Raw genomic sequence first — 27922 nt, 5'->3', positions numbered from 1 at the left:
TTTAAAATAAAGAGCAAAATCTTTGGGTGCAGGTTGAATGTACCTTTCAAAAGGGCATTTATTCCACAATAGCTTCATTTACTGTTACCAAAAAGTGCTTGTGTGATACCCCAGCAGAGGCTATTTACAAAAATATAAACTTCTTAATATATATAATTTCAAAGAAACCTCATATTATTTCATTGCAAGTTTCTGAATTAGAAAGGTATGTATATTAGTATTTTGTGATAGGAATGTTACATGTGCTTGTCATTTCAAATAAAGCATAAAAACCCATGGAATTATGTTAAAAGGCCACTGTGGCTGCTTTGGCATGAAAGGTGGCCAACATTTCTATGTTATCAGTGCAAACTGGCACATAAAGTTAAATTGCAATCACTATTTTAAAAATAATAATCTGGCACAAACTTAAGTGGCTGAAGTTATTTAGAGTTCTCACAGAGTCCTCAGAATTGCAGCTTGGTATTCTAAATGGTCAATCAGGATCAACAAATGAAAAGCTACGTCCCAAATTGGTTAAGTCTTCCAGCTCAAGTTGTAGAAAAACCACAATACAAAATCATATTCACAATAAAAAAAGAATCATTTAAGTCACTTCTCAAATAATATTCACCAAGCCTCATTTGAAGTAGTTTCTAATTTGTGTTGTACGGCTACTGTTAACTGCAATATAATATAATATAATTTCATTTCATTTTTATTTCAACAGGCGTTAGTCCTTGTGCTTGCTTCCTTTCCTGCAGAATTTTGGCATGGAATAGAGCGTCGTTGAGAAAGCAGCAATGATGATAAGATTGACAATGATGGCAGCTGCAAGGGACCCAAAGGTTTGAGAGAAGGATGGAGCCAGCAGCCACTCACGGCGGTTGGCCATGTCAGCCAGAAGGGCTTCCATTTGGAAGTGGGTCCCAATGATCCCACAGATGTGGAAGAGCTGGTGACTGTGCCCTGTGAGAGATCAAAATAATACAACACTCAGTATTTCCATAGGGGGGGCACAATCCCTCCCTTGCAATAAAATCAACAACGAATCTTATGGTCCCTCGAAGTTTACTACGGAAGAAGCTTTTTTGGGCTACTACAAGCTACTTCATCAGATGCATGCAGTGTTATTGTGAATTGCAGAAGATCCTCCAAGTATCCTTATTTTCCAGGGATATCCCCAATTTACAGACGTCTTCCTGGTTTCTGATTTGATCCCGTAATGTCCCGCTTTTCCTTAGGATGTCCCTATTTTTAGTGGAGAAATGTTGGAGGGTATGGAGTTGTCCAATCCCCAAACCATCTGAAGGCAGCCTTGTATAGGGGAGTTGTTTACATGTTTAATGTTTTATTATGTTGTTATATATGTTGGAAGCCACCCAGAGCGGCTGGGGCAACCCAAAAAGATGTGTGGAGTATAAATGGTAAAATTATCATTATGGAATGTGACATCCTTGTTTTCATCAGAAAAATGTTGGAGGGTATGACTCATTCCTGTGACTGCAATTTGTTTTAACAGTTGTTATTACTGAATTTTAAATTGTTGTAACATGCCCTACTGCCGAAGGGCAGGTAATAGATTTAACAATGCATTGTGCTGCTGCTGGTGGTTGTTCTGTAATAATTAGGATTATTATACAAAGTGTCTTGCTGCCCAACTCTGGGGTTTTGCACTTGCCCGTGGATGGGAGATTATAAACCAAGCATCCTAATGACTCTGAAGTGGTTCCTTTGTTTCTCTGAATCCAGAACAAGTTGCTCTCCTCCAACAGGGCTGCTCTCAATTCCTTGCAGCTGTTATTCCCTTTCTCAGGTGTGGCCACAATAGCTGATTAAAACAGCCACCTTTATGTTATCAGTTGCCAATATCTGCTGGAATCCACCCACCCCATTCATTTCAGCGGGGCCTGCAAGGGGGAGAGCAGCCCCTTGTTGTCCTCACCTATGTAGTCAAAGAGTCCAGGGGCCAGCCGCTCCGGCAGGTGTGTCGCAAAAAGGAAACAGGTGAGGCAGGCAAAGACCGTGTGCTTGAGGTGGATTGGAATTACGCTCTCCATGCAACTTCTTGCAGCGCATAAGTACAGCTGTGGCATAGAAAGGAAAGCATAAGATAACCTTCCTCAACCTGGTTTCCTCCAGGCTCTTTGGACTACAGCTCTCTTCAGTCCCTGCCATTAGAGCCATAAGGTGCAGGCGCTGATGGGAATTGTAGTCCAAAACATCTGGAGAACACCAAGTTGTGGAAGGCCAATAAAAGCTCCTTGTTTAGCCGAGTTATGTTTAGCCAGCATGGTACCCTCCCTCCAGACACTGTAAGAAAGTCTAGAAGTTCCAGCATAATCACAAATCTATATTTGTCTACTCACAATGTAAACCCCACTGAATTTAATAGGGATTGGGGCACAGCAGCTTATTGTGGATTTAGTGCTGACTGTTCATGCATGGAAGTCATTCTCAGCACCCACATAATATCGTTCTCTCTGAAAGGTCACCCCATATTTTTATTCTTTTAATCTGGATTTACTGTTTCTGTATGTGTGCTTCTTAACTCGTTTTCTGATCAGATTCTCCATGGAAAGGACAAATTCAGATTAAATGGGAAATAATGAGGAAGCCCCCTTATTTGCAGGAAAGGGTGGCAGCCTAGAACCACCCTTCAGCAGCCATGCATTATGTTATGTATAAAAACACAGCAGACTGAGGGAAACTATACGTACCCTGTAGAAGAGAGGGATGCTGTCGAACACGTAAGGATGAGCAAAGGCGAATGTGCGAATTGTTTTGCTGAACTTTGGCTGCTCCATTTCATTGAACCTGAATAAATTTTGAAAAAATATATATGAACGAGCACAGTGCATAGGTCTGGTTTGCAGAACACAGAGTGTATACGGCATGGGTCTTGGCTTTGTCTCCCATTCTTATCAAAGCTTTCCACATCCTCACATGACACAGAGGGAATTTCTGCAATTTACTTATACTTAGATGTGTATCCCATCAAGACCTGCATGCTTTGGGGGCAGAATGGCATTGCCTTGGCACCAAAATGCTAAAGCTATGCCCGCATTGCCTAGGCACCGACCAATCCATACTGTGCACAGCCCCAATGACTTTCTCTGCTCAGGTGGTTAGGAAACCTTAGTTCAACTCAACTGATTCAAGCTTATAAAGAAGGGAAGAATCAAAGCACAAGGGGCCAAAGAAAATACTTGGAACTCAAATAAATAATTTTAATTATAGGTGGGCGCGGTTGGTTGTTTTCATTTTACACTGAGCTCTTACAGATGACCCATTTGTTGAGCCGTCGCCCAGATTTCTTTTCTATAAAATTTGTGTGGAGGTTATACAACAACACTGTTAATCTCACATTAATTCTGATCTGATTGCACGGAAGTTATATGATGTTGCCGTTATACCACACTTTCGAGTGTGGTCTGCTATCACTTTTCTCAGCCAAAAAAATTATGGTTGTTTTTTAAAAAAAGAAAAAGTGGGTTTATTGTGCAAGAACCCTACATCCACTTCAGTTGTGCAATTTTGGCATATCACGGAACCTGTGAGCAGTTTCCCAACTGATGAATTGCCCAAACATGTTACATTACAGGATGTATCCAAACCACCCCTCATTGAGGGTGGGCCAAAAGTTATGTAGCCTAAGAAAAATCCTCACTTCACTGTTCTCTATAATGGAAGCTTGGAACTTGCTTTATGAAGCCTGAATTTTGAACCATCAATCCAAGGCCTCTTCATCCTGATTTAGGTCATCTGTTTGGCAGAATGCATGGAAAACACGGGACAGAGCGTCACCAGCAGGATGTGGGCAAAGAAAGTGAAAATTGAAATGAAAAGTACATGCCAAGAGGATGTAGCAAAGCCAGCTGACCCTTGGACTAAAGGAAGCCTTCAGAAATGTATCATTATCAATGTCTTATTATTCATTTGCACCTTTAAGCAGCTGCTGATATTAGCTGTCACCACCACCGCTGTGATCACTGATTAGGCACTTGGGTTAGTATTGGAAGTAGACTGATTTGTTCCCAATTCAGAGTCCGTATTGACATGGGTGACATATTGACTATTAGCCACCAAGTGTCGTCGATTAGGTGGAATCACTGTTTTGGTTGTTAGTGTCTCCTGCCTGCTTTCCAATCTACACCTCAGGTGAGAGGGGCCCATGTTACCTTTCTATGCCGCCACTGTTATAATGGAAATAGGGAAGGCCGAGCCTGTTGGTTACACACAATAAGTTTGCATGAGAAAAATGCTTGGATGCAGAAATAAATACTTGGACATGCTTGTATAAATGGCATGTATCTTATTGCCAGTATAGCCTAACTCAGTGCTTTGAATAAGAACATAAGGAGAGTCTGCCTGATCCGGCCAATGACCCACCTTGTCCAGCATCCTGTTCTCACAGTGGCCAACCAGATGCTTCAGTGGGAAGCCCAGTGACAGGATCTGAGCACAAGAGCTCTCTCCCCTCCTGCGGTTTCCAGCAACTGGTATTCAGAAGCATTGCTGCCTCCAACTGTGGAGGCATAGTTATTGCAGCTAATAGCCATCAACAGCTTTCTCCTCCATGAACATAGGAGCCAACTTCTATAGGCTCAGGTCCCTTTGCACCCCCCCAATAAAATATTTGAGAGGATCAGGCCCTCAAAAAGTTGATTAACATTGCCATTCAAATGGGGGGGTGCACTATGTCATGTGATCAATTATGCAGGGTGGGGCTTACCTCCCCCCCCCAATATTTTATCCAAGTTGGCACCCCATGCATGAATGGGTCTAATCCCCCTTTAAAGCCATCTAGTTGGCTTTAATGTTCTGATTATGCAGACAATGTCCACAAGTATTGACTTTTTCCTTTAAAAAAAAGCTAAGGTAAAGGGACCCCTGACCATTAGGTCCAGTCGCGGACGACTCTGGGGTTGTGGCACTCATCTCGCTTTATTGGCTGAGGGAGCCGGCGTACAGCTTCCGGGTCATGTGGCCAGCATGACTAATCCGCCTCTGGCGAACCAGAGCAGCGCACGGAAACGCCGTTTACCTTCCCGCCACTTTGACATGCTTTCGAACTGCTAGGTTGGCAGGAGCAGGGACCGAGCAACGGGAGCTCACCCCGTTGCGGGGATTCGAACCACCGACCTTCCGATCAGCAAGCTCTAGGCTCTGTGGTTTAACCCACAGTGCCACCCGCATCCCTAGCACCATGCGCGTCCCTAAAAAAAAAAAAGTACATTCCCCCTAATTAAAATAATACAATTGGAGAGTTGCAAGGGACCCAAAACATCATCTATTCCAGTGGTTCTCAACCTTGGATCCCCAGATGTTTTTGGCCTACAACTCCCATGATCCCTAGCTCATAGGACCAGTGGTCAGGGATAATGGGAGTTGTAGGCCAAGAACATCTGGGGACCCAAGGTTGAGAAAGGCTGATATATTCCAACCACCTGCAAATCAGCCTCATCACTTATGAGTATATATCAGTGCTTCACCCTGATCCAATCTTAACATCTTAACAAAGCATCACCCGACTCAGTATGCTCACCACCTCTGACAGGCCGAGATCCCCCTCCCTCCCTGTGTTTGAATGCTATCTCATCACCCTCAACTGGGCGCATCAGAGATGTGGTGGGCACACTAGACGATGTGGGGAGAGGCTTATTGTCATTCCCCTGAGGTAGATCAGGGAGAGGCAGCATCAGGTCCAGCCCAGAGTGATGAATTTATTCAGGTACCATCTTCCCTCACTACTCACATATCACAAAATCGCATGAGGTGGGGGCCCTATATTTATTTCCTTGCATTACACAGGAAATCACCATCTACGTAAGGGTTAGCTAACATGACACCCCCAGATGTTGTTGGTCTCCAGCCTGTCAGGGATGATGGGAGGCCAATGCCATCTAGAGGGCACCAGGTTGGCAAAGGTTGCTGGCTGGGGCTGATCAGAATTGTGGTCTGATATTTATAGTGCTATTGAAATAGAAAATAAATATATATTTTTTTTGGGGGGGGAGGCTCTGCTTTCTAGTGTAATTGACTCAGTTCCAGAATAAATATTATTCTCCCCAACCTAGGATGGCACACTCCGAGCTGCATTCCCATTGCAGAGAGGAAGCCGTTAATACCTGGAATAGCAGGAGAGGCTTGTGCCCACAACTGTGTTGAGCACAGCAGTGGAGACGTAGTAATGGTGGAATGTGCTGCCAATCCATTCTTCTGGGAAAACGTAGGCAGAATAAGCAATGGCGGAGCCTAAAGGGATAAAGCAGACCCCACAACTCTATCAGACAACCTGCGTTTCCACGGACACCTCACTGCTTCCCCCCAATGCTAAACTTGTGTGGCGCATGACAATCATTTTCTAACCAAAATGGGACCACTCACAAACTAAAAAGTCCCAGGTTCAATTCTTGGCAGCATTTCTAGGAGAAATCCCAGCCTGAAACCTTAGAAAGCTGCTGCCAGTCAGTGTAGACAGTCCCGAGCTAGATGGACTAAGGGCTTGCCCTCACTTCCTCTTGTCCTGCTGCTTTCATTCAGGAAAAACCACCCTTTAGAGCTCAATCGAAGCAAACAGCAATTTGGGTTTGGTCCAGATTGATGTTTGCTCTGACTTAGCACCGAAGAATGGCTTTTCCCTGGGGAAGGAGCAGGGCAAAAAGGAAACCACTTGGCCCCGTGCTTTCTAAGTGTGGACAAGCCCAAATTGCTTTGCTTCCTTACAAGGTCGCTTCCTCTGTTCCTATGATGCTCAGGCAACCACATTCCTCGCAGCACTCGGAGCCACAGCTGCGGTGCCCTCTGCGGGGAACGACACATTTTCTTGGCGGCAAAACGCTGTGGTTTGCGTGTTAGGAAAAATGCAATAATCTTCCTGCTGCAAAAGGAACACACCTCAAGTCAAGGCTCCGATACATTGGATTGCACCCTCACCTAAGCTGTACAAGGCGAGGGCACCGTAATCAAAGAAGTAGCAGATGTGCCTGGCCCTGCTGGACATGGTGCTGAACGTGTGAGCGATGCTGGACGTCAGCGGATAGATGCAGCAGGTGACCATGTAAGCCAGAAAGGGCCAGGTATATGAGTCCCTCCAGACATCCAAGGCGTAGACTAAGGCCAAAAGCTTCCATAGGAAGTACCTAGAAAGCAGAAAAGCCAATCAGCTAGCAGCAACAGTCTTGTAGCTTACCTTAAGAAGATAAGAAGAGACTGCTGGATCAGGCCAAGGGCCCATCTAGTCCAGCATTCTGTTCTCCCAATGGTCACCCAAATGCCTGTGGGAAACCAGAAAGCAGGATCTTGCTTTCCAGGCAACTTCAGGGTTAAGATATTGAGCTGCTAAGTAACTCCCACACATTCAATAAATGCCACCTGTAATATTCCTGGAGGCAGGCTGGAACCTCCGGTAATGTATTCATTCCCCTTCCTTTCTGTTGAAGTGACAGCTGTCATTGCAGGGTGCGTGTGCCCATCCCAAGCAAGCCCATTCGCTAAGGTTACCTGAGGCCACGATGCTAATCCCACCCCCCAAGTGGCTGGCTGTTGCTCCTTGAGTAATTCTTGGCGCTTTGGCAGCTGCTGCAGAGAGAACGTGGTGGCCTTATTGTTTGCAAGTGAGTAGATCTGCACGGAGGTGTTTAGAGCAAGGAGTGAGCTTAACCAGAATGTAAGAAGAGCCCTGCTGGGTCAGGCCAGTCCAGCATCCTGTTCTAGTCCAGCATCCTGTTCTCATACTGGCCAACCAGATGCCCCAATGGGAAGCCCACAAGCAGGATTCAAGCACAAGAGCCCTCTCCCCTCCTTTTGGTTTGCAGCAACTGGTATTCAGGGGCGTTGCTGCCTCCCAGCTGTGGAGGCAGAGCATAGCCATCATGGCTAGCAGCTTCAATAGCCCTCTCCTCTGTGACTTTGTCCAATCCTCTTTTAAAGGCATCTAGGTTTGTGGCCATCATTGCCTCCAGTGGGAGAGAGTTCCATAGTTTAATTCTGTGCTGCGTGGGGACAACCTTTCTTTTTTTCCTCTGCCTGAATCTTCCTACATTCAGCTTCATAGCGTGTCCACAAGGTCCAGTGCTATGAAAGAGAGAAAGCAACTTTTCTCTATGCACTTTATCCATAATTAGGAGGTTTTGTCATCCAGACTGGCCCAGAGAGATGCCACTGCAGATACCTTTCTAAGAGCTCATCCACATGGGCGTATGTTGTGGGGGGGGGGCAGGCTTCATGTTGTGGGGGGGTGGAACTTCAGTTAGTTAATTATTTGTATTGATTTACTTGATGGGGGGGGCTGCTGCATTCTGTCCTGCGTTTCTAGACACAGGTCCGGGATTTCCAAATCTGTGTCCAAGCAGGTTTTTTTCTTCCGCTGCCTTCCCCAGGAAAACCCATGTTTTACCACTGAATGGAGCAAAGTTCATGGGGTCTCCGATTCAGCAGTAAAACATGGGATCTCTGGGGGAAAGGGACTGACCTGGAAATCAGATACTGACCTGGAAATCCCAGACCTGTGCCTAGCACGGCACAAAAGGAAGTGTGGATGAACCCTGAGAAATGATAGCTATCTCCAAATATCTGCAGGACTGTTCCATGGAAGATGGAGCAAGCTTGTTTTCTGCTGCTCCAGAGGGCAGCACCCAAAGTGATGGATTAAAGAACCTTCTGAACGGAGCCCCTTGGAAGGTGGTGGTTTGTTTTTAAACAAAGGTTAGAGGCCCGTCTGTCAGGGATTCTTTAAGCTGTGATTCCTGCACTGCAGGGGATTGGACTAGATCATGGGGAGGCAAAGTAAGACCCGGGGGCTGGATCCGGCCCAATCGCCTTCTCAATCCGGCTCGCGAACAGTCCAGGAATCAGCATGTTTTTACATGAGTAGAATGTGTGCTTTTATTTCAAATGCATCTCTGGGTTATTTGTGGGGCATAGGAATTCGTTCATATTATTTTTCAAAATATAGTCCGGCCCCCCACAAGGTCTGAGGGGCAGTGGACTGGCCCCCTGCTGAAAACGTTTGCCGGCCCCTGGACTAGATGAACCTGACTGCACAGAAACGCCATTTACCTTCCCGCCAGAGTGGTACCTATTTATCTACTTGCACTTTGATGTGCTTTTGAACTGCTAGGTTTGCAGGAGCAGGGACCGAACAACGGGAGCTCACCCCGTCGCAGGGATTCAAACCACCAACCTTCTGATCGGCAAGCCCTAGACTATGTGGTTTAGACCACAGTGCCATCCACGTCCCACCCCTTAAATCAGAAGTCCACAGCTCCTTTGAGGCCATTGTCAAGGAACACAGCTCCTTCTTTTATATATTTCAAGTGCTCAGACAGATCATCACATACCAGGCAGGCAGAAAATGCGTCCAGATATTCACAGTTTCATTTGTCATTTGGAAAAGACTGACAATGCAATCTGTTGCGGAACTTCTTGGGTGACGGTACCCAAAAAGAATGCCCTTCTCTCGGAAAACCTGCAGGAGGACAGTCAACAAACTGGAGATGAGCCAAATTTGCTACAACTTGCATAGTTCACAGCCAACCTCGATAGTCCTAAGCGGGAGAAGGGGGCTAGGGAGCTCCAGCAATGACGACAAAGGCACGGTGATGCCTGCTTTGCAAACAGGACCTCTGGAGATTAATTTTGAAACTTTCGTGGGTTCTTGAAGGCTGATTAAAAGCTTTCAAAGAACATAAACTAGGACTGTGCACCCATTCCCAACTTAAGTTGCAGCCAGGGCATCCTTTGTCTCAATTTGGATCACAGCTGGTTTGGGTAGAAACACATGAAAATGCAGCATTTCGTAAGAAACAACAGAATAGATCCAGATTGCTGCTTACATTGTGTAACCAGCGCCCTGGATGCAGAGTGAACAGGCAGTGTAGATCTGTGGTTCCCAAACTTTTTGAGGGCCACCCCCCCACCCCACCCCTGGTTCCATAAACTGTACTCCTACCCTTCTCCACAAAAACCACTCTTCAGAATAGTGGTTTGCATAACCCTTCAAGGAAGATAAGAACACAATAAAAGTCAAAACAGTAACAATTCATTGCACATTTTTTTAAAACTAGTTTAATTTCAACAAAATAAACTTGATCCAGTCATACCAGCTTTTTGAAATCTGATTGTCATTTACACCTCCAGTGCCTTCCTCTCGCCCCCTTGCCTCTTAGCACAAGGCGCGCCCCCCAGGGGAATCCCAGCATCTGCTAGGGGGTGGTGCCACCCTCTTTGGGAACCACTGATGTAAAGAGCCTAGAAAATGCAGGGCAGGTGTTTCAAGCTGGCTGCTGTGCTTTTGCTTCGGAAATGTCCACCAGATGTCTCCACGACCACAATTATGAACTAAACTTATAATAAAAGTTATTTCTGTTTGCTGGACTCCATAATCACTCATTAAGACTGTACAGTGGTACCTCGGGTTAAGTAATTAATTCATTCCGGAGGTCTGTTCTTAACCTGAAACTGTTCTTAACCTGAAGCACCACTTTAGCTAATGGGGCCTCCTGCTGCCGCCGCGCCGCTGAAGCACAATTTCTGTTCTCATCCTGAAGCAAAGTTCTTAACCTGAGGTACTATTTCTGGGTTAGTGGAGTCTGTAACCTGAAGAGTATGTAACCTGAAGCGTATGTAACCCAAGGTACCACTGTAGTTGTATTCACAGGTAAATGTTGTAGATTTCGGCGGGGGTGGGGCTTAATCTCTGAGAGGGATTCATTTAGTTCTGTTGAAGAAAATACAGCAAAGCATCTCCTGGCACATGAAAAGGCTGGCACTTTGTTCACGGCATAAAATTTTGTGGGCCACATGCAGTTGGGTGGCATTCGCTGGGCTCACAGTTTTAATAGCAATCTACTCATCCGTACTTCCTGAACCAAAATGTAGCTTTCCTCTGAAGTCTCAGGCTATCCAAATGTAGCAATGCAGTCCACAAGCCATTAAAATATTTTAAACAGCAAGTATTAGAGGAAAAGTGCTTACAAAAAAATGTGTACATTAGTCAAAATGACTTTGAAAAAAATGCATTGGATCGGGGGAAATACATGCAAAAATCTGACCATTTTCCACAAGTTTGTCAACTTGTGAGGGGAGAGAGACTTTCTGTTCCTCATCAGGCAATGGCGTTCCCTCTACCTTTCCCCACCCAGTCTTTCCCAAGCTATGACTTTAAGAGCAGCAGAAGCAGCTGGGAAGAGAGTTCAGGGATATTTTTAAAAATTAGTTTTATAAGTTGTGCCTTTTTGTTTCTCAGTTTGATCCTTTTACATGGTTTTGTATGTTTTGTGGTATTTTATGCATTGTGATTTGCTGTTACTTTTATTGATTATAGACTGGTAATTCTTTACTGTGGTTGAACTGTTTAATTATTATTTGCTGATGTTTAATTTTACTGTTTACTATTAGATTCTGATGGATTGTTGCTTTGTTTGATATAAGTTGTTTATTTTAAAGCTATAGTGTTGGATCAGATTGTTACTAGTAATGTTTGGTGTTTTATTATGTTTTTATGTTTTGGAAGCCACCCAGAGTGGCTTGGGCAGCTCAGCCAGATGGGCGGGGTATAAATGAATTATAGTATCATCATCATTCAAAAATGGGATAATATCAACTTAAAATTGAAAAGGACAGATGTGTCCATTCCTCTCCAGACCCTACTTTCAGTTACGAAGGAGCCACCCAGGTCTGTAGGCATGCCGTGTGCCCTCATGAGACCCTCAGAAAAAGAAAGGTGTTGTTCAGAAAGCCACGCCAAATGCAAATGGAGAATACAGAATTCAGTCTGTATGGGTGTGACCCTCTCCTGCCTAGCAGCCAGCGATGAATAAGCAAAGCAAGTTCAATAGGCTAGCTAGACCAACACCTCAAGAGGTCTTTTCTGTCACAAGCAAGCCACTCCCGGGATTAGCTGGGACCTAAGGCCTACAGTGCCAACTTTGCTTCATGCTGAAACTTGCTTGGGTAGAGTGCAGTGACTTTCATGTTTGCCTCCAAATGTCCTGGGAGGTTGAAATTCTTCCGAGAGTTACCGGCTCATGGAACTTAATGTTCACGCAGAGTCACGGGAAGAGGTGTATCTTAGTCATGGAGCATCTGCCTCACGTGCAGAAGGGCCCCAATCCTCAGCAGTTCCAGGTAGGGCTGGGGGAGACTCCTGGCCTGGAACACTGAAGAGCTGCTGCCAGTCAGTGCAGACAATGTTGAGCCAAATAGACCCAATGGTCTGATTCCATGTAAAGCAGCTTCCTATGTCCAAACCAGGGTTTCCTTCTGCCCTGGAACAGCCTGCTCTGGCATATGTGCCAACATTTCTCTGATGAAACAAGGGACACCCTAAATAAATAAATAAATAAATAAATAAATAAATAAATAAATGTATTATTTATACCCCACCCATCTGACTGGGCTGCCCCAGACACTCTGGGTGACTTCCAACATATATAAAAACACAATAAAACATTAAACATTTTAAAAAATCTTCCCTATACAGGGCTGCCTTCAGATGTCTTCTAAAGGTTGTACAGTGGTACCTTGGTTCCTGAACGGCTTAGTTGTTGAACAGATTGGCTCCCAAACACTGCAAACCCAGAAGTAAGTGTTCTGGTTTGTGAACGCTTTTAGGAAGTTGAACGTCCAACATGGCTTCCACAGCTTCCGCTTGAGCACAGGAAGCACCTGCAGCCAATCAGAAGCTGCACCTTGGTCTTTCAGTCAAACAGATTCGTGGAATGGATTGATTTTGAGAACCAAGGTACCACTGAATAGTTACTTATCTCCTTGGCTCGGGGGTCGCATAACTCCATACCCTCCAATGTTTTCCCGATGAAAATAGGGGCATCCTAAGGAAAAAGCAGGACATTCAGGGATCAAAACAGAAACTGGGACGGCTTCTGTAAATCTGGGGCTGCCCCTGGAAAAAGGGACACTTGGAGGGTCTGCTCTGGCAGTATTTAGGGCAGATTCTTGAGCAGAGGTCTGGCCCAGTCTTCCTGCCACCCCACTTCCTTCAAGTGAGGGCTGTGACCTTCAGTGGGCGCAGCATGTGTTCAAACATGGTCAGAAGGTGCCCTTCCTCTCACGATTGGCCCAAGACTGTTGATATCGCCTTGCCCCATAGGAGCCCACTCAGCCGCTTCGGGTGACAGAATTGGCATTTCACAGGTGCTACGTCATACCCGTTCCACATTTGTAAGAATGAGTTATTTCAGTGAGGCAGCACCCACACTTTGAAACTCCCTTGACTCTTGTCACCATTGTATTCTTTTCACCACCTGCCAGAAACATTATTGTTTAGACATGTCTGTCCGGGTTTTAAGGAAGTTGATGCACTTTTAAAATCTGTTTTTAGCGTATTGTTATTTTAACTGTTTGAAAGTTTTAAATTCTTGTCGTTAATTCTTCCTGGTGACAATTGTATTGCTTTATCTTCTTTTTGTAAACTGCTTTGAGGTTGTTGCTTGTTGTTTTTTTAAGAATCAAGCGGTGTATAAATTTGATGAAATAAATGGATAAATATTGAAGGACAAAATGGCATGACCCCCCCCCGGCTTTTCCACACACAGAAGCCGAGCAGACTGTCAGATGAAACTCACTCGAATACTAGAGATGCTAAGAGCATCCTCCAGCACACCTGGGGGCAGCAGACCGGTTGGGGAGGTGGAGGGAGGCAGGGAGCAAACATACACCTGCCCTCAGAGGGTGCTATGTACTGAATTGAATAGGATCCAAAAGGCAGAAGTCTGATTGGTCCTAGAACAATAGGATTCAGAATGCAGCAGTCTGATTGGTCCACAGGAGCCACCCAATCCAGCTCCAGGTGGAAGTGAATCCGCAACCTGATTGGCCTACAGGTGAATCGCAGAATTAGCCCATTGTGTAAATAATGTATATAAAGCAGACATTCTGAGGGAACTTCCATTGCTCCTCACCACTATGAGCTGAATAAAGAGCATGAAATCCACTCTCAACTCCGAGTATATTTCAGAGGGGGATGGCCACAGGGCTTAGAAAGGACAGTCTGGGGATGGGGCCCACCACCACTCCTCTCCAGCACCTGTAGCAGTTGCTTTACTTTGCCCCATGGTTGGGGCACCTCTGCCTCTGCTAGTGGTGTGCTGGTTGCTTCCTCCAAGCCCTACCTGGGAGCTTTGCCCTCTTTAAAGAAGATGATGCAACAGCGAAGAGAATTGAGACCATCCTGGTTTCATACCATGTGGCCAGTCAAGATGGAAATTAAAGCTGCACACCCCCTCTACATTTAGAGCATATCCCCACCCCCAAGTATCCTGGGAACTGTAATTCACCCATCACAAGCTCATAGCTTACAGATTTGAAAATAAGGGACCAGCAGCCTTGAAAATAAGGGACCTGCAGCCTCACCTGTTCCAAGCACTCCATCATTTAAGGGCCATTTAAGGGACATCCATCAATAAGGGACAGCAGTGGGACAAGGCGCTGGAATAAGGGACTGTCCCTTCAAAAAAGGGACACTTGACAGCTATGCAAGCTGCAATCCCCAGCACTCCTAACTGACTACAGTTCCCAGAATTCCTGGAAGGGTGAGAAGAATATGCTCTAAATAAAACCAATAAAATAGACAACACTCTGACTTTTAGAAGACATCTGAAGGTAGCCCTCTATAGGAAATTTTTTAATGTTTGAGGTTTTACTGTAGTTTTATACTTTGCTGGAAGCCACCCAGAGTGGCTGGGGAAACCCAGTCAGGTAGATGGCATATAAATAAAATTGATGTTGTTGTTGTTGTTGTTTCATTTGCATCCCGCCTTTCCTCCAAGCAGCTTGAAGCGGCACACATCGTTCTTCCCCTCGTCATTTAATCTCCACAACAACCCTGTGATGTAGGCGGCTTGGGCAACACGGTCAGAGGGGCAGGGTACAAATAATAACATTATAATTATTACTTATCACAGCCAATGCTAATAAAAAACTATCATAATAATAATTAGACTGGCAGTGATTGGCCTGAGGTCACACCCAGCAAACTTCAGGGCCGAGCGAGGGGTTTCGAACCCTGGTCTCCCAGGTCAAAAAGGTAAAGGTAAAGGGACCCCTGACCATTAGGTCCAGTTGTGGCTGACTCTGGGGTTGTGGCGCTCATCTCGCTTTATTGGCCGAGGGAACAGGTGCACACCTTCCGGGTCATGTGGCCAGCATGACTAAGCTGCTTCTGGTGAACCAGAGCAGCGCACGGAAGCGCCGTTTACCTTCCCACTTGCACTTTGACATGCTTTCGAACTGCTAGGTTGGCAGGAGCAGGGACCGAGCAACGGGAGCTCACCCCGTCGCTGGGATTTGAACCACCGACCTTCTGATCGGCAATCCCTAGGCTCTGTGGTTTAACCCACAGTGCCACCCGCGTTCCTTAGTCACACTATTATGCCACACTGCCTTACCCAGGGTGGCATTCGCCTTGCACAAGACCCATGTTGCAAAGACCCCCTTTACTCACTTTGGGAACCTGGTCAGTGTTGAGCAGCCGGGGAAGCTTCAAACTCAGGATGGTGTTCATGGTCACGAGCTGATCTGGGTGGAGAGTTTTCCTCTGGGAAGAACTTTCCCGCCTGAGAGACAGGCAGGTTGGATTAAGTCTTCATCGGCGCCTCCGTTCAGACTTGCCACGGATACCTGGGGGTGTTTTTTAAGGAAAGAGACAGCACACGAGGGTTGCTATGGGAATGAAAATGATCCAGAGATGGGCCTCAACAAGTGTACAGGAACACACGAGGGTTAGGATTGGTGCCCCCCCAAAAAGTCACTGCCCCAGGCAGAAAACTCAAGTGGCAGCAGCCCTACTACTTAAGGAGGGGGTTCAAAATACTGGGTGGCTCTCCCCAACCAGCACATTACAATGTGTACCAAACATGATCTGCACGCAGCCCCAGAGGCTCCCAGAGAGTTTCTGGACTCCATATTTTGACCCTCTACAAACATGGCAGCTTCTCCTCAGGCTTAGATTCAGGGAGTGGAGCTCCATGAACACTCACAGTCTGAAGGCATGGCTTTACACAGAAGGAAAGCTACAAACACATGCTCTCATGTCACAGAATTCCGTTTATATATACAGTAATTTTTTTATGAACTTCAGGTCAACCTACGTAACAGAATCAAGTTACAGACACGGGCTTTAGCGTACCAAGTGCAGAGTCAGGTCAGATTGCAGCAAATTATTGTATTATCTCAGAAGAGTCATTGCCAGTTCTGTGTGGTTCTTAGAGAACTGCACTGGTTGCCAATTCAACCTGCAGAAAAAGCACTGTTATGTGTGCCACCTAATACCCATTTCCACAGCTGTAAGAACTTAAACTTGTAGTGTGGTGTCACCTACACTTTGGAACTCCCTGCCTATTGATGTCAGGTCTTCACTGTATAACCCCTCCAAAATGAGGCGTTTGGGATTGTGAGAGCCTGGGAATCCCGAGTCCTTATTTACAAAGGAAAACAATAAAACACCCTTTCTCAAAGCAATTTTTTTTCCACTTCTCACCACTCGCCTATGTTGTGGGAGGTGTTCAGATGGGGCTATACAGTGGTACCTTGGGTTACATATGCTTCAGGTTACATACACTTCAGGTTAGAGACTCCGCTAACCCAGAAATATTACCTCAGGTTAAGAACTTTGCTTCAGGATGAGAACAGAAATCGTGCTCCAGTGGCGCAGCAGCAGCAGGAGACCCCCCATTAGCTAAAGTGGTGCTTCAGGTTAAGAACAGTTTCAGGTTAAGAACAGACCTCCGGTACGAATTACTGGTAAGTACTTAACCCGAGGTACCACTGTATATCCTGACATTACTGAGCCAGGCCTCCTTAGAGCTACAAATATGTGCCCTCAGCCACAGCGCAGATGTCAGAGAATTCTGACAAAAATAGAAAAGGGAGCTGAAGTTACATAATTTCGCCACAGCAGACAGACTAATGTAGTAGGTTTTTTTTTGGTAGAAGATGAACTGCAGCAGAATGGAAGGTGCACAAGATGCAGAAACAATCAAATCAAAACAGCCAGTGCAAAATGTGTTTCCCACCTCTCCTTAGATTGATTTTTAGAGAAGAGCCAGAAAAACTGGGTAAAAAAGGCTATTCAGAATAAGGGCAGGAAGAACTGCCCTTGCTCTGTGCTGGCTTTGTGGCATTCTATTCCCAACAGGATTCCTGATTGGCTGGGTTCATCTCAAGAGGAAGCCCATTTTTAAAGAAGAAGATGACATCAAAGCTGTATGTTGAGGGCTGGATGGTGACTCCCAAGAACTAGCTGTAAAAAGCATGTGGAAAATACCCCCACCCCCCCACCCCGTCTCTTCTTCTTGCCTGCCCAAAATTCCCATAAGTGGAAACCTAGCTCAGCCTTCTTACCTACCCTGAATTTCTGTAGCACATGAGCTGCGATTTGCTGTAGAAATTGATTCCTTTTGTTCTAGCTCACTGCCTGGCAAGCTACTACCCCAGGATGCTAAGAGGCAATACGAGTCTCTCTTCTCTCTCACATGCAGTGACCAAAAGGCAGCCAGGATGAGCCCTTGAAGTCTGCATTGAACTCTCCCTAGGCAATGAGAAATTCCTTGCAGAAGCGGACTATTTAAAAAGGGAGGTGTTGATTCACTGCAGGAAGAATCCACAAAATGCATAACTTGGCCACACCTTTTCTCAGCCTGCTATTATCCTTCACCTCTTTTATTTCTTTTAACCCACTTCCTCCCACCCCCATTTTCTAAATGGCCGCCTGCACCCATTTACTCTCTTCTTGTAAGTGTGGCCAGTCAAGAATTTCCTGAGGAGCCTGAGCCTAAGCAGATGCCAGTATTTTGGCAGCCAAGTTCAAGGTGTATCTCAATCCCACCTCAAGCTAGGAAAGCAGGTCAGCATTAATATTTACGTATTTCATTTAATAATTGCTTCCTTAAAAAAACACCCACATCAAAACAATTGCATGATAAGAACATGTTCTCTTCATTTTATTACAGTCGTACCTTGGTTTTCATACAGCTTAGTTCTCGAACGTTTTGGCTCCCGAATGACGCAAACCCGGAAGTGTCTGTTCTGGTTTGCGAACTATTTTTGAAAGCTGAACATCTGCTGAAAGCTTTGTCAGCTACTGATTGGCTGCAGGAACTTCCTGCAGCCAATCAGAAGCCGTGCTTCGGCTTCCGAACATTTTGGAAGTCGAACGGACTTCTGGAACAGATTCCATTCGACCTTCCAAGGTACGATTGTATTTCGTACAAGTTATACACCGCTTAATTGTAAAATAAAGAAAAGAGAAATAAATCCTAAAAGCGGTTTGTGAAAAAGATACAATAAAATTATCTCTAATTAAACTGAAGAGTTTCAAAAGGTTAGACTAAAAACAGATTAAAACTCACATCGACTTTCTAAGCATCTGGGTTGGCTTGCCTGAACAAAAGCGTTTTTAGCAGGACAGTTATGACTAATCTGATATCAACAGGTAGGGAGTTCCAAAGTGTAGGTGCTTCAGCAAATATTAAGTTCTTACAAATGCGGAACAGGTATTATATAGCAGGTGTAACAGAGCTAGTTCCACTAGTGGTCAAGTGGGTGTAAGGTGATCTCATAGGTAAACTGGTCCAAAGTTGCTCAGGGCTGATATACTAATAGCAACACCGTGAACTTGGACTGTTGAAATGATTTTATATATAACAATTTTAAGACCAATACAGATACAGAGTGAGGGTTTTCTTTATTTAAAAAATCCACTTAAATGGTTCATTGAAAGGGGAACATCTTTACTAGGTGCAAAAAGGACATTAAAAATGGACCCTGTTGGATATACACCAGAAGGGAGTCCCAAAATAATTATTTTATTTTATTTATTTATTTATTTATTTATTTATTTATTTATTTATTTATATCCCGCCCTCCCCAGCCAAAGCCGGGCTCAGAATGGCTAACAACAGTAAAATAATACAGCATTCTAAAATCAGTTCATTATAAAATCAGTTCAGATCAAATTAATGGCAACCATTGGGCTAGAGTTCTGTGAGGAGCCACCACAGACACGGTTTCCTGGTGAGATAGTCCCTGTTAAGAGACTCTCTTCTGCAGAGCAAAGCAATGAGATGGATATATAAGCATCCCCCCACTTATGTGGGGATTGCGTTCTGGACCCCCACGCACATAAGCGGAAATCGTGTAAGTGGAGAGCGCCCTCTCTGCCGATCTCTCTCCAATCTGTAACCAAAAATACTGTATCCAAAAATATCCATAACTAGAATTAGAGCTCTGGTGCCGGCAGGAGGCTGGAGGATGCATGGGAAAGCAGCCAATGCTGCTGCGCTACCCCGGACATCAGCTATTAGGCGGGGAGGCTGAGCAGCCCAAACAAAGCTCTGATGCACCTCAGGTCTCTTCAGGGCTTCCTCTGCCCTCACCGATGTCCTCTTCAGGCTCTGGGAAGGGTCTCCTTGCAAGCCATAAGGACTCTCCAGCTCTCTCCTGCCATTCCCAGGTTTGAATTAAATTATCTATCTATTTCCCGGTGCCCTGCATGTACACAGTCACACATGAATCGATCGCACGTAAGGGGGTGGGATGCCTGTATAAGGAGTGAAACAACCCCCTATCACACCAACAGGAGACTGCAAGTGCAATGTGGCGGCACCTGAGCTTTGGAACTCCCTGCCTATTGATATCAGGTAGTTGCCTTCACTGTCCTCTCTTCAATACCTGCTAAAAACATTCTTGTTTAGCCCACACATTTTCAGCCTATTGTTATTTTAACTTTCTGAAAGTTTTAAATCCTTAATGTTAATTTTTCTTGTGGATACTGTCTTGCTTTATCTTTTTTTTTCTCTTTTAGTTTGCTTTTTCCTTTTTTTCTTTTACAATCCAGCGATGTATAAATTTCATGAAATAAATTACCGTAACTCCTTTCCTGGCTTAACTCCTTTCCTGGCCAGGCAACCGAGGTCTGGAGCAAAGCCACCACCGCTCCTTAAATTTACTGCCCCACCCCAACTCTGGCAAAAGTCTGGCTCTTTGCACCGCGATGGGCTCCTGTCCCCTTCCCCGCTAAATTGCAGGAGCTGCTGCCTGGCACAGCTACATACCTTCCCTGCTGCGTCTGGCAAGAGACATCCCTGCAGGCCACTGTGTTCATGTTTGGCTTGGGACCGTGCAGGTCCCCCCTCCCGGCTTATCTCAACATGCCAACGTACGCCCTGTATCCAAGAGAGTGTGTGAATCTTGCAAAACACACAGCGAAACAAAGCCCCACCCGACTGCTGAAGCACACCGCCTTCCCCACCCTTTCTGGATGCTAAATATTTCCGCCAGGTTGTTCAGGACACAGGATCGCTTGCCTGCCTGCCTGCCTGCCTTCCCCGCAAGGATAAAGCAAGGGTTCAGGCATCCATCCTCCCCACCCACCCAAAGGAGAATGTTATGCACCTGCAAGGAGGTTCAACATTCTGGGTAAATAATGGAGATGTTAATGAGTAACTTTTTACGACTTCCCCCATGTGGCACCAAAGATGAGATTGTTCAAGCAGAGAACCAGCCTCAGACCAAACCCTGCTGTGCACACCCTCAAAAGCAGCCTTCCCCAACCTGGTGCCCTTCCAGATGTTCTGGACCCCCATCAGCTCCAGCAAGGGCAGCTGCACTCCCACCAACACCAAACAACATCAAACAGCTGTGCCAAGGCGGGGAAGGCTGCTCAAAATGGTTTGCAAAGCAGGGAAAAAACAGCCGCAATCTCACACAACTCCCGGTGATTCCAAAGAGGCTGGTGCAGACAAACATCATCTAGGTTGACTGCTGGTAGGAATTTGATTCAGTTTGCATTTAAAGGCAAAGTTCCCCGATTTGCAAAATGATATCAGAATAGAAACCCCACACGCCTTCAAAATTCACGGCTATCCAAATTTTGTAGCATAGTTCTCCCTATATATGCAACCATATACTTGCTTGGGTAAAGCATGCATAAAGATGCATATAATGGGGGGGGGGGAGGAATGCATTATATTGAGGAAGAACTGTCTGACTTTTAGAAGACATCTGAAGGCAGCCCTGTTTAGGCAAGTTTTTAATGTTTGATGTTTTATCACTTTCTTATTATTAATAATATTCTGCTGGGAGCCACCCAGAGTGACTGGGGAAACCCAGCCAGATGGGCGGGGTATAAATAATAAATTATTGCTATCATTATTATTCCAACTCTACATTTCTACGGTCTGTGATTTTATTTGATATATAAATAAGGCTGACAATGATAGGTAACATCCTTACCACCCTCGCAGGGGAGGGGTTGGACTAGATGCACCTTTGAGTCCCTTCCAGTTTCACAATTTTATGAGGAAAAAGACCAACCTCGTGGCATTTTAAGCTGGCAATGCGTACATAGCCTTACTCTACCCCCCTCAATTAAACACAATCGGAAACAAGAATGTTTCTGAGGTCTGCCTGAAAGGAGCAGCCGATTGCGGCCACTGCCAGGCACCTGCCCAAATCCACCAGGTTAATGTCTTACTTGATGGTAAATCCAGCTCTGCAAATCAAGCAGCCCCTTAGATCTTCTCTTGAGTTATGCTGCAAGCCACCAGATGGGCTCCCAAACGCTGCTGAAAACACTGTACTCCTAGGCGATCTGAGTTGCTCCTGGCAAGACTCCTTGAGTCCTTGGTCCCCTCCAGCAGCAGTTTGCAGAGAGTCTGGTTAAGGAGTTTAAACATTGATGGTTGCAAATGCCTCGCTGAGTGGCAGGAGAGAGGAAGGGCAGGGAGGAAAGAAAGAAAGAAACCAGGAAGAGCTCTGGGGCAACTTCCCAGGGTGCGGCTGCTTCGAGGTGGTTCAAGGACAGAACTATGTATACCTCGCGGCCTGCCGCTGGCGCTGCTAGGGTTAAGCCCCTCAAGGTAAAGCTGTCCACTCCAGTTTCTCAGTTTTTGCAGTCTCAAGCTGAGTTCTCCCCTTTCCACACCAGTCTGTGAATTTTTCTTAAGCCCTCTTGTAAATGCACCAGGATTTCCCTATGACTGTCTCCTAATCTCCACATTTTGGCAAAGCAATTTCCCTACATATATTGCATTCAGGGATGCTATCTTTATGATATATATGCATTCCTCCCCTCAAATATTTTATTGTTTTCACTTATTTATACGAGAAGCAAAGATCAATATTCAACAATCCTGCCCACCCCCCAGCAGAAGCACTAAATGTCTGTTTAATAACATTTCACTTTTATGCCATTTTGGTTTTTGTACGAAGATATCATCCCATAATCTGCCATGTGTTCTTGGAGGCCTATCACCATTTCCCAATGATGCTGCCCACATAGAATATATGCATTTTTATGCACACATTATCCTTGGAGATGCACTCTTCTGCTCACATGGCTTGGCTGGAAAACCACATTGCAAAATTCGGAGAAGTGTGACTTTCCAAGGATGGCTGTGTTTTGGTCCACGCATTGTTTCAGAAAGGTTTGCTGTACAAGGAAAACTGTTGTGAATTTCTCCCTCCATCCATGCTTGGATGCAACAAACCAACCTGGTGCCTTCCAGATGTTTTGAACCGCAGCTCCATCGGCTGACTGGGACCGATGGCGTTGCAAATCCAAAACATCTGGAGGGCACCTGTTTGGGGAAGGCCGCTTTATGGAGACATGCTTTCCTAGCCAGCTTGCATTGCTCAGAACTGCTGTCTCTTCTGCCAAGTTATACAGTCAAACCCCATTTTCATAATGCAGGTTATTTAGCAACATCCTCTCTCTCGGGTATATTATTCAACAGGCAGAAGGAGCCAGGAAAACAACAGGCCAGAGATGAGTTGCTCTCGGCTGCCCCATAAACAGTTTGTTCCTTCCTGGATTAACCAAGTCTTAGTAGACCCAGAAGATTCTGGTTGCATCAGAACTTTCTGCCAGACAACTGCAAGAGTTTGCAGTTGTCTGGCAGAACCTAGGTCCTTGCCTAGGTTTGACCTTAAGTGATTTCCCCAAGAAACTGTCAGTCATAGTATCATAGAATTGTAGAGCTGAGAGGGACCCAAAGGGTCATCATCCAGACCCCCAGGAATTGCAAGGAGTACAGGAGAACAGATCAGTTCAGATCAGTTCTATCAAGAATGGCATCCTAATTCCCACAGACTGGATCTGGTGCGGACTGGCCAGTCTCACCAGATAATGTTTGGGGTGTAGTAAAAACATGGGTATCTCTTGTTGGGAAAAAGGAATGTACTTTTTGTATATTGCATCTTACCTCCAAGGTGATATACATAGGTCTCTTCCTCCCCATTAAATCATCACAACAGCCCTGCAAGGTAGGCGAGGCTGAGATGCAGTGACCAGCTGCAAAGGTAACCCAGGGAACTTCATGGCCAAGTGGGGGATTTGAACCCAGGTCTCCAAGCTCCTAGTCTTCATTTAACCCCCACAACAACCCTCTGAGGTAGGTTTGCCTGATAGTGTAAGTGACTGCCCCAAGATCACCTAGTGAGAATCATGGCTGGGTGGGGATTTGAACCTGAGTCTCCCAGGTCCTAGTCTGGTGCTCTAACCACTACACCACCAGCAGCTCTCTTTGGAGAGGGAGCTATTTTACCCTAGTCTTCCAGCTGGAACCCAAGAGAAAATGCCTATGTATTGTGCCAGAAGGATGGCTTTGCCCCTGACCCCTTTTACATGATTTGGGGGGAAGGGGCATGGCTCAACAGAACACAACTCCCTGACCAGCCTTCAGATACTACAGCAACTGGCCAGGCTAGTCTAAGCAAGTGGAAATTTACAGATGCTGCGAAAAGGCAGCTCAATATTTATTTTTTAACCATTCCGCAAGTTGCAAAACAAGAACAGCATGAAATTAACATGCAGTGAAAACAAGACGGACAGCCCATTTAAAAGCACAGCAGACTGAAACTTTTTCCAAAAATAAAATAAAAAGCTACTTTTGTTCCTGTCCTCTTTGCCCAGGCAACACCAATGATTAGCATGCCAAAGGAATGAGGAACTGCATTTCCACCAGCCAGAGAGAGCGAGACTCAGGCTGGACCCTCAGCCTCTGTTCTGGACACCCAAGAGACTCAGGGCTGGTTCACACCTTCACGCTTGTCCCTTGAGGAGTGTCCGTTTAGGGCGACTTACGTGATTTAAGAATCCACCACCACCAAGAACATTCTCAGGCTCAACAGAGCCATTGAGTGGAGTCAGTTCACACACTTAGGGTTGAGGCATCATCAAACGGCGGCCTGCATGTCTGAACCTGCCCTTATCACCACTGCAGGGGGTTGGACTAGATGACCCTTGGACCTTTCCACCTCCACAATTCTATGATTCTAAGGTGACTCGCAGCAGGGTTTTGAGAGACTCTGGAGCAGCCTTCACCAAGCTGGTACCCTGTGGATGTTTAGGACTACAATTCCCATCAGCCCCCCCCCCCATTGTAGTCCGAAACAGGGCACCAGGTGAGGGACAGCGGTGCTGATGCTGAGGTGCTTCTCCTTTTCATTCTCCTCTTCTCTTTTTCTTGTCTGCTGTTGCTGACCCTCTTCCTCCTCTCCCCCCAAACAGTCTGTCACATGCTCTTTCCTGTTTCGCCTCTCTTGTCCTTGATTATTTATAGAGAACCAACAACATGCCTGCTACTTTAAACGATACCAGAGCACAGGTCTCTGCTCCCAAGGAGTTTACAATCTCAAATCTGGCTTGGTGGTGGACGTAGAGCACAGCCATCATGGCTAGAAGCCATCAATACCCCTTTGGCTCTATGAATTTGTCCAGTCCTCTTGTAAAGCCATCTAGGCTGGTAGCCATCACTGCCTCAAGTGGGAGAGAGTTCCATAGTTTACGGTAACTATCCGCTGCGTGAAGAAGTCCTCCCTTTTATCTGCGTTGAATCTATCAACACTCAGCTTCCTGAGATGTCTGTGAGTCCTAGTTCTAGTTACAGGTAGGTAGCCGTGTTGGTCTGCCATAGTCGAAACAAAATAAAAAAATTCCTTCCAGTAGCACCTTAGAGGCCAACTAAGTTTGTTATTGGTATGTGAAGAAGTGTGCATGCACACGAAAGCTCATACCAATAACAAACTTAGTTGGTCTCTAAGGTGCTACTGGAAGGAATTTTTTTATTGTGAGTCCTAGTGTTAGGGGAGAGGGAGGGAATCTTTTCTGCCTCCACTTTCTCATTACTGTACCATGCATTATGTTAAAAACTTCTATCATGTCGCCTCTTACTTGCCTTTTCTCTAAATTAAAAAACCCCAAACGCTGCAACCTTTCTTCATTGGGGAGTCGCTCCCTCCCCTCAGTCATTTTGGTTGCCCTTTTCTGAACCTTTCCCAACTCTGCAATATCCTTTTTCAGCTGAGGCGACAGGTATGCCAATTGTGGTTGTGCCATAGCTTTGTATAACTGCAGCATGATACGGGCTAGCCCCAGTTTACAGAAGGGTTCTTCCTGTATTATTATTATTATTATTATTATTATTATTATTATTATTATACTACCCTCCATCGTAAGATCTCAGGGTGGTTCACAGAATAAAATACAGGGTGAAAGGAGTAAATAATTAAAACAAAACAGCAAAACAATAACTCCCCCCTTCCCACAGACACATTCAAAAGGCTGTAGAATATTAATCGGCCAAAGGCCTGGTTGAAGAGGAACATTTTTGCCTGGCACCTAAAGTATGGTATTATAGATTGGGGGGGAGGGTCCCCCTAAACCCTAGGAATGAATAAATGTTAAGATTTTGATTAAGTGGGATACGGATTAAAACGCAAACTGCAGAGATGTGCCGGACCGGGGATTCCTGGGCTGGCTTATGCAAACCAGCTTGGCCAAGCTAAGGGAACGACAGAGGCCCATTGAGGCAATGCAAGAGAACTTCCCCCATGCCCTGAGGTGTGAAGAGAGACAGGGGTTTAAAATGGGTAGGCAACCTAAGGCCCACGGGCCGGATACGGCCCAATCGCCTTCTCAATCCGGCCCGTGGACAGTCCGGGAATCAGCGGGTTTTTACATGAGTGGAATGTGTGCTTTTATTTAAAATGCATTTCTGGGTTATTTGTGGGGCATAGGAATTTGTTCTGTTTTTATTTCAAAATATAGTCCAGCCCTCCACCAGGTCTGAGGGACAGTGGACCAGCCCCCTGCTGAAAAAGTTTGCTGACCCCTGGTTTAAAGGGTTGCCAAGGTGATGGGGTGTGTGTTTTGAGCAGGGGTTTGGGGTACTTCTTGGGAGGAGGAAGGAGAGGGGGAGATCTATGTTGGAGAGAGGCAGCCTGAGGGTTGCCTGCGCTGCTGCCTCTGGACTTCCTCCATGCAGACTGAAGTTGTAAGAAGGTGAACAAACCCTATTTCTTAAAGCACAACAGTCTCCAAAGGGACACGGACCCTGTGCGTGTGCCTGGCACCCCATGGGCTCTTGCCACCGCTTGGCAGAGAGAGGGGCAGGCACCCAACTTTTGTGACAATATAATGAAGGCACCAGGCGAATCGTCAGTATAGCAGAAGAGGGGAACAGGAGCCTCCGACATGTGTGTAGACTGAACAGGAACTTCAGCAGGTGTGGTATATATGGGTGTTGTTAGAGAGCAGAACAGCAGGGGCAAGACCCGGGTCTTACACCCTGGGCCCCATGTCTCCTACCCCTTTTTGAAAACTGGGCAGACTGCAAAACATTGGTGACCCCAGCCACCGACTCACCATCATTTTCCCAGAAGCATCTATACAGTGGTACCTTACAGTGGTACCTCAGGTTAAGAACTTAATTCGTTCTGGAGGTCCGTTCTTAACCTGAAACTGTTCTTAACCTGAAGCACCACTTTAGCTAATGGGGCCTCCTGCTGCTGCCGCGCCACCGGAACACGATTTCTGTTCTCATCCTGAAGCAAAGTTCTTAACACAAGGTACTATTTCTGGGTTAGCGGAGTCTGTAACCTGAAGTGTCTGTAACCCAAGGTACCACTGTACATATAGATTCACATTCCTGAATCTGTGCCCTGAGTTCTTTAAGTACTACCTCAGGGGTGCCAACTTGAATAAAATATTTTTTTTGGGGGGAGCCTTGCATAAATGTTCACAAGACACAGTCCATGCACACCATTTGAATGGCAATGCCCATCAACTCTGGAGGAGGCTGCCCCCCTCAAATATTTTATTGGGGTGTGTGAAGGAACCTCAACCCCTAGGAGCTGGTTCCTGTGCAATGCTTCCAGTGTAGTATCTGCGGGAAGCAAATGGAGGGGGGGGAGGCAACTGCAGACTACCCCTTCCTCCTCACCACTGCATCTGGTGACCCTAAGTAGACACCTACTGAACCCCCACAAATCTAGGGTTAGGAGGAATGAGATTGGGAGGTCATAATCCCAGTTTAGAAATTTAAGAGTCCAGTACTTACCTCTGCCAGCCAAGCTCTGTCAAAGGCATGGAGAGAGAGGCAATGCTGCTTCTGTTGCTGCTGCTACTGCTGCTCCTTCTCTGGTTTCCAGCTTCAGAGGGATGCTCTCGTGGGATGGAAAGGAAAGTCAGTCCCCACCTCTTAGCCTAGACAGAGGAGGGAGGCTTGACAGCGGCTAGGCCATCTCCACAGGTTGAAGAATGTGACCAGCTCTTTCCAGAAGCCACTCCTTTCTTCTGGTTGTATTTGCAATTAAAGGAAAGAGACAGCCTTTTGGGCTGGTTGGTTGTTGTTTTTTAAAGCGTGCTGGGGTTTCCCCACCCCAAAAGCTCCTTCAGTTAAAGAGTCCCCAGGCCAGCAAATTAGCCAAAGCTTGCAGCGGTAGGACTTGCATTCAGGGCGTAAACAAGCGAAAGCAAGTCTTTCCAGTTCAGAGCTGAAAACCAGCTGGTTTGGCCTCACAAGAAGTGGGGAGATGGGATGTCTCATGCTAAGCTGCAAAGGCAGAGGGCTTGCTCCTGGTTATGGTTGTAGTCAGAGCTACCTAAAAGTATTTCAAGGATCCTCCCACCTCACTCATC

The 27922-nt window shown here is 45.9% G+C and overlaps 1 protein-coding gene across 4 annotated transcripts; it reads right to left on the bottom strand.

Moving 5' to 3' along the window:
* Positions 1-27: 27 nt before the first annotated feature.
* On the bottom strand, positions 28-27716 carry PAQR5 (progestin and adipoQ receptor family member 5). 4 transcript variants are annotated; one of them, XM_081839222.1, is made up of 9 exons: positions 27342-27716; positions 15446-15621; positions 9324-9451; positions 6919-7124; positions 6111-6237; positions 4161-4205; positions 2700-2796; positions 1925-2066; positions 28-948 (listed from the first exon to the last, which is right to left on the bottom strand). In XM_081839222.1, the coding sequence occupies exons 2-9, from the start codon at positions 15503-15505 to the stop codon at positions 713-715; spliced, it is 1041 nt and encodes a 346-aa protein (XP_081695348.1). In that variant the 5' UTR covers positions 15506-15621; positions 27342-27716; the 3' UTR covers positions 28-712. The 4 variants fall into 4 exon arrangements, with proteins under 4 accessions (XP_081695348.1, XP_081695349.1, XP_081695347.1 ...); XM_081839223.1 differs by lacking the exon at positions 27342-27716 and adding an exon at positions 20055-20188; XM_081839221.1 differs by lacking the exon at positions 27342-27716 and adding an exon at positions 17348-17591.
* Between the last annotated feature and the right edge of the window lie 206 nt (positions 27717-27922).

The sequence above is a fragment of the Podarcis erhardii genome (assembly GCF_964252035.2).
Source record: "Podarcis erhardii genome assembly, chromosome: 14".
NCBI classification, from domain to species: Eukaryota; Metazoa; Chordata; class Lepidosauria; order Squamata; family Lacertidae; genus Podarcis; species Podarcis erhardii.
This window is presented reverse-complemented; position numbering and strand designations above follow the sequence as displayed.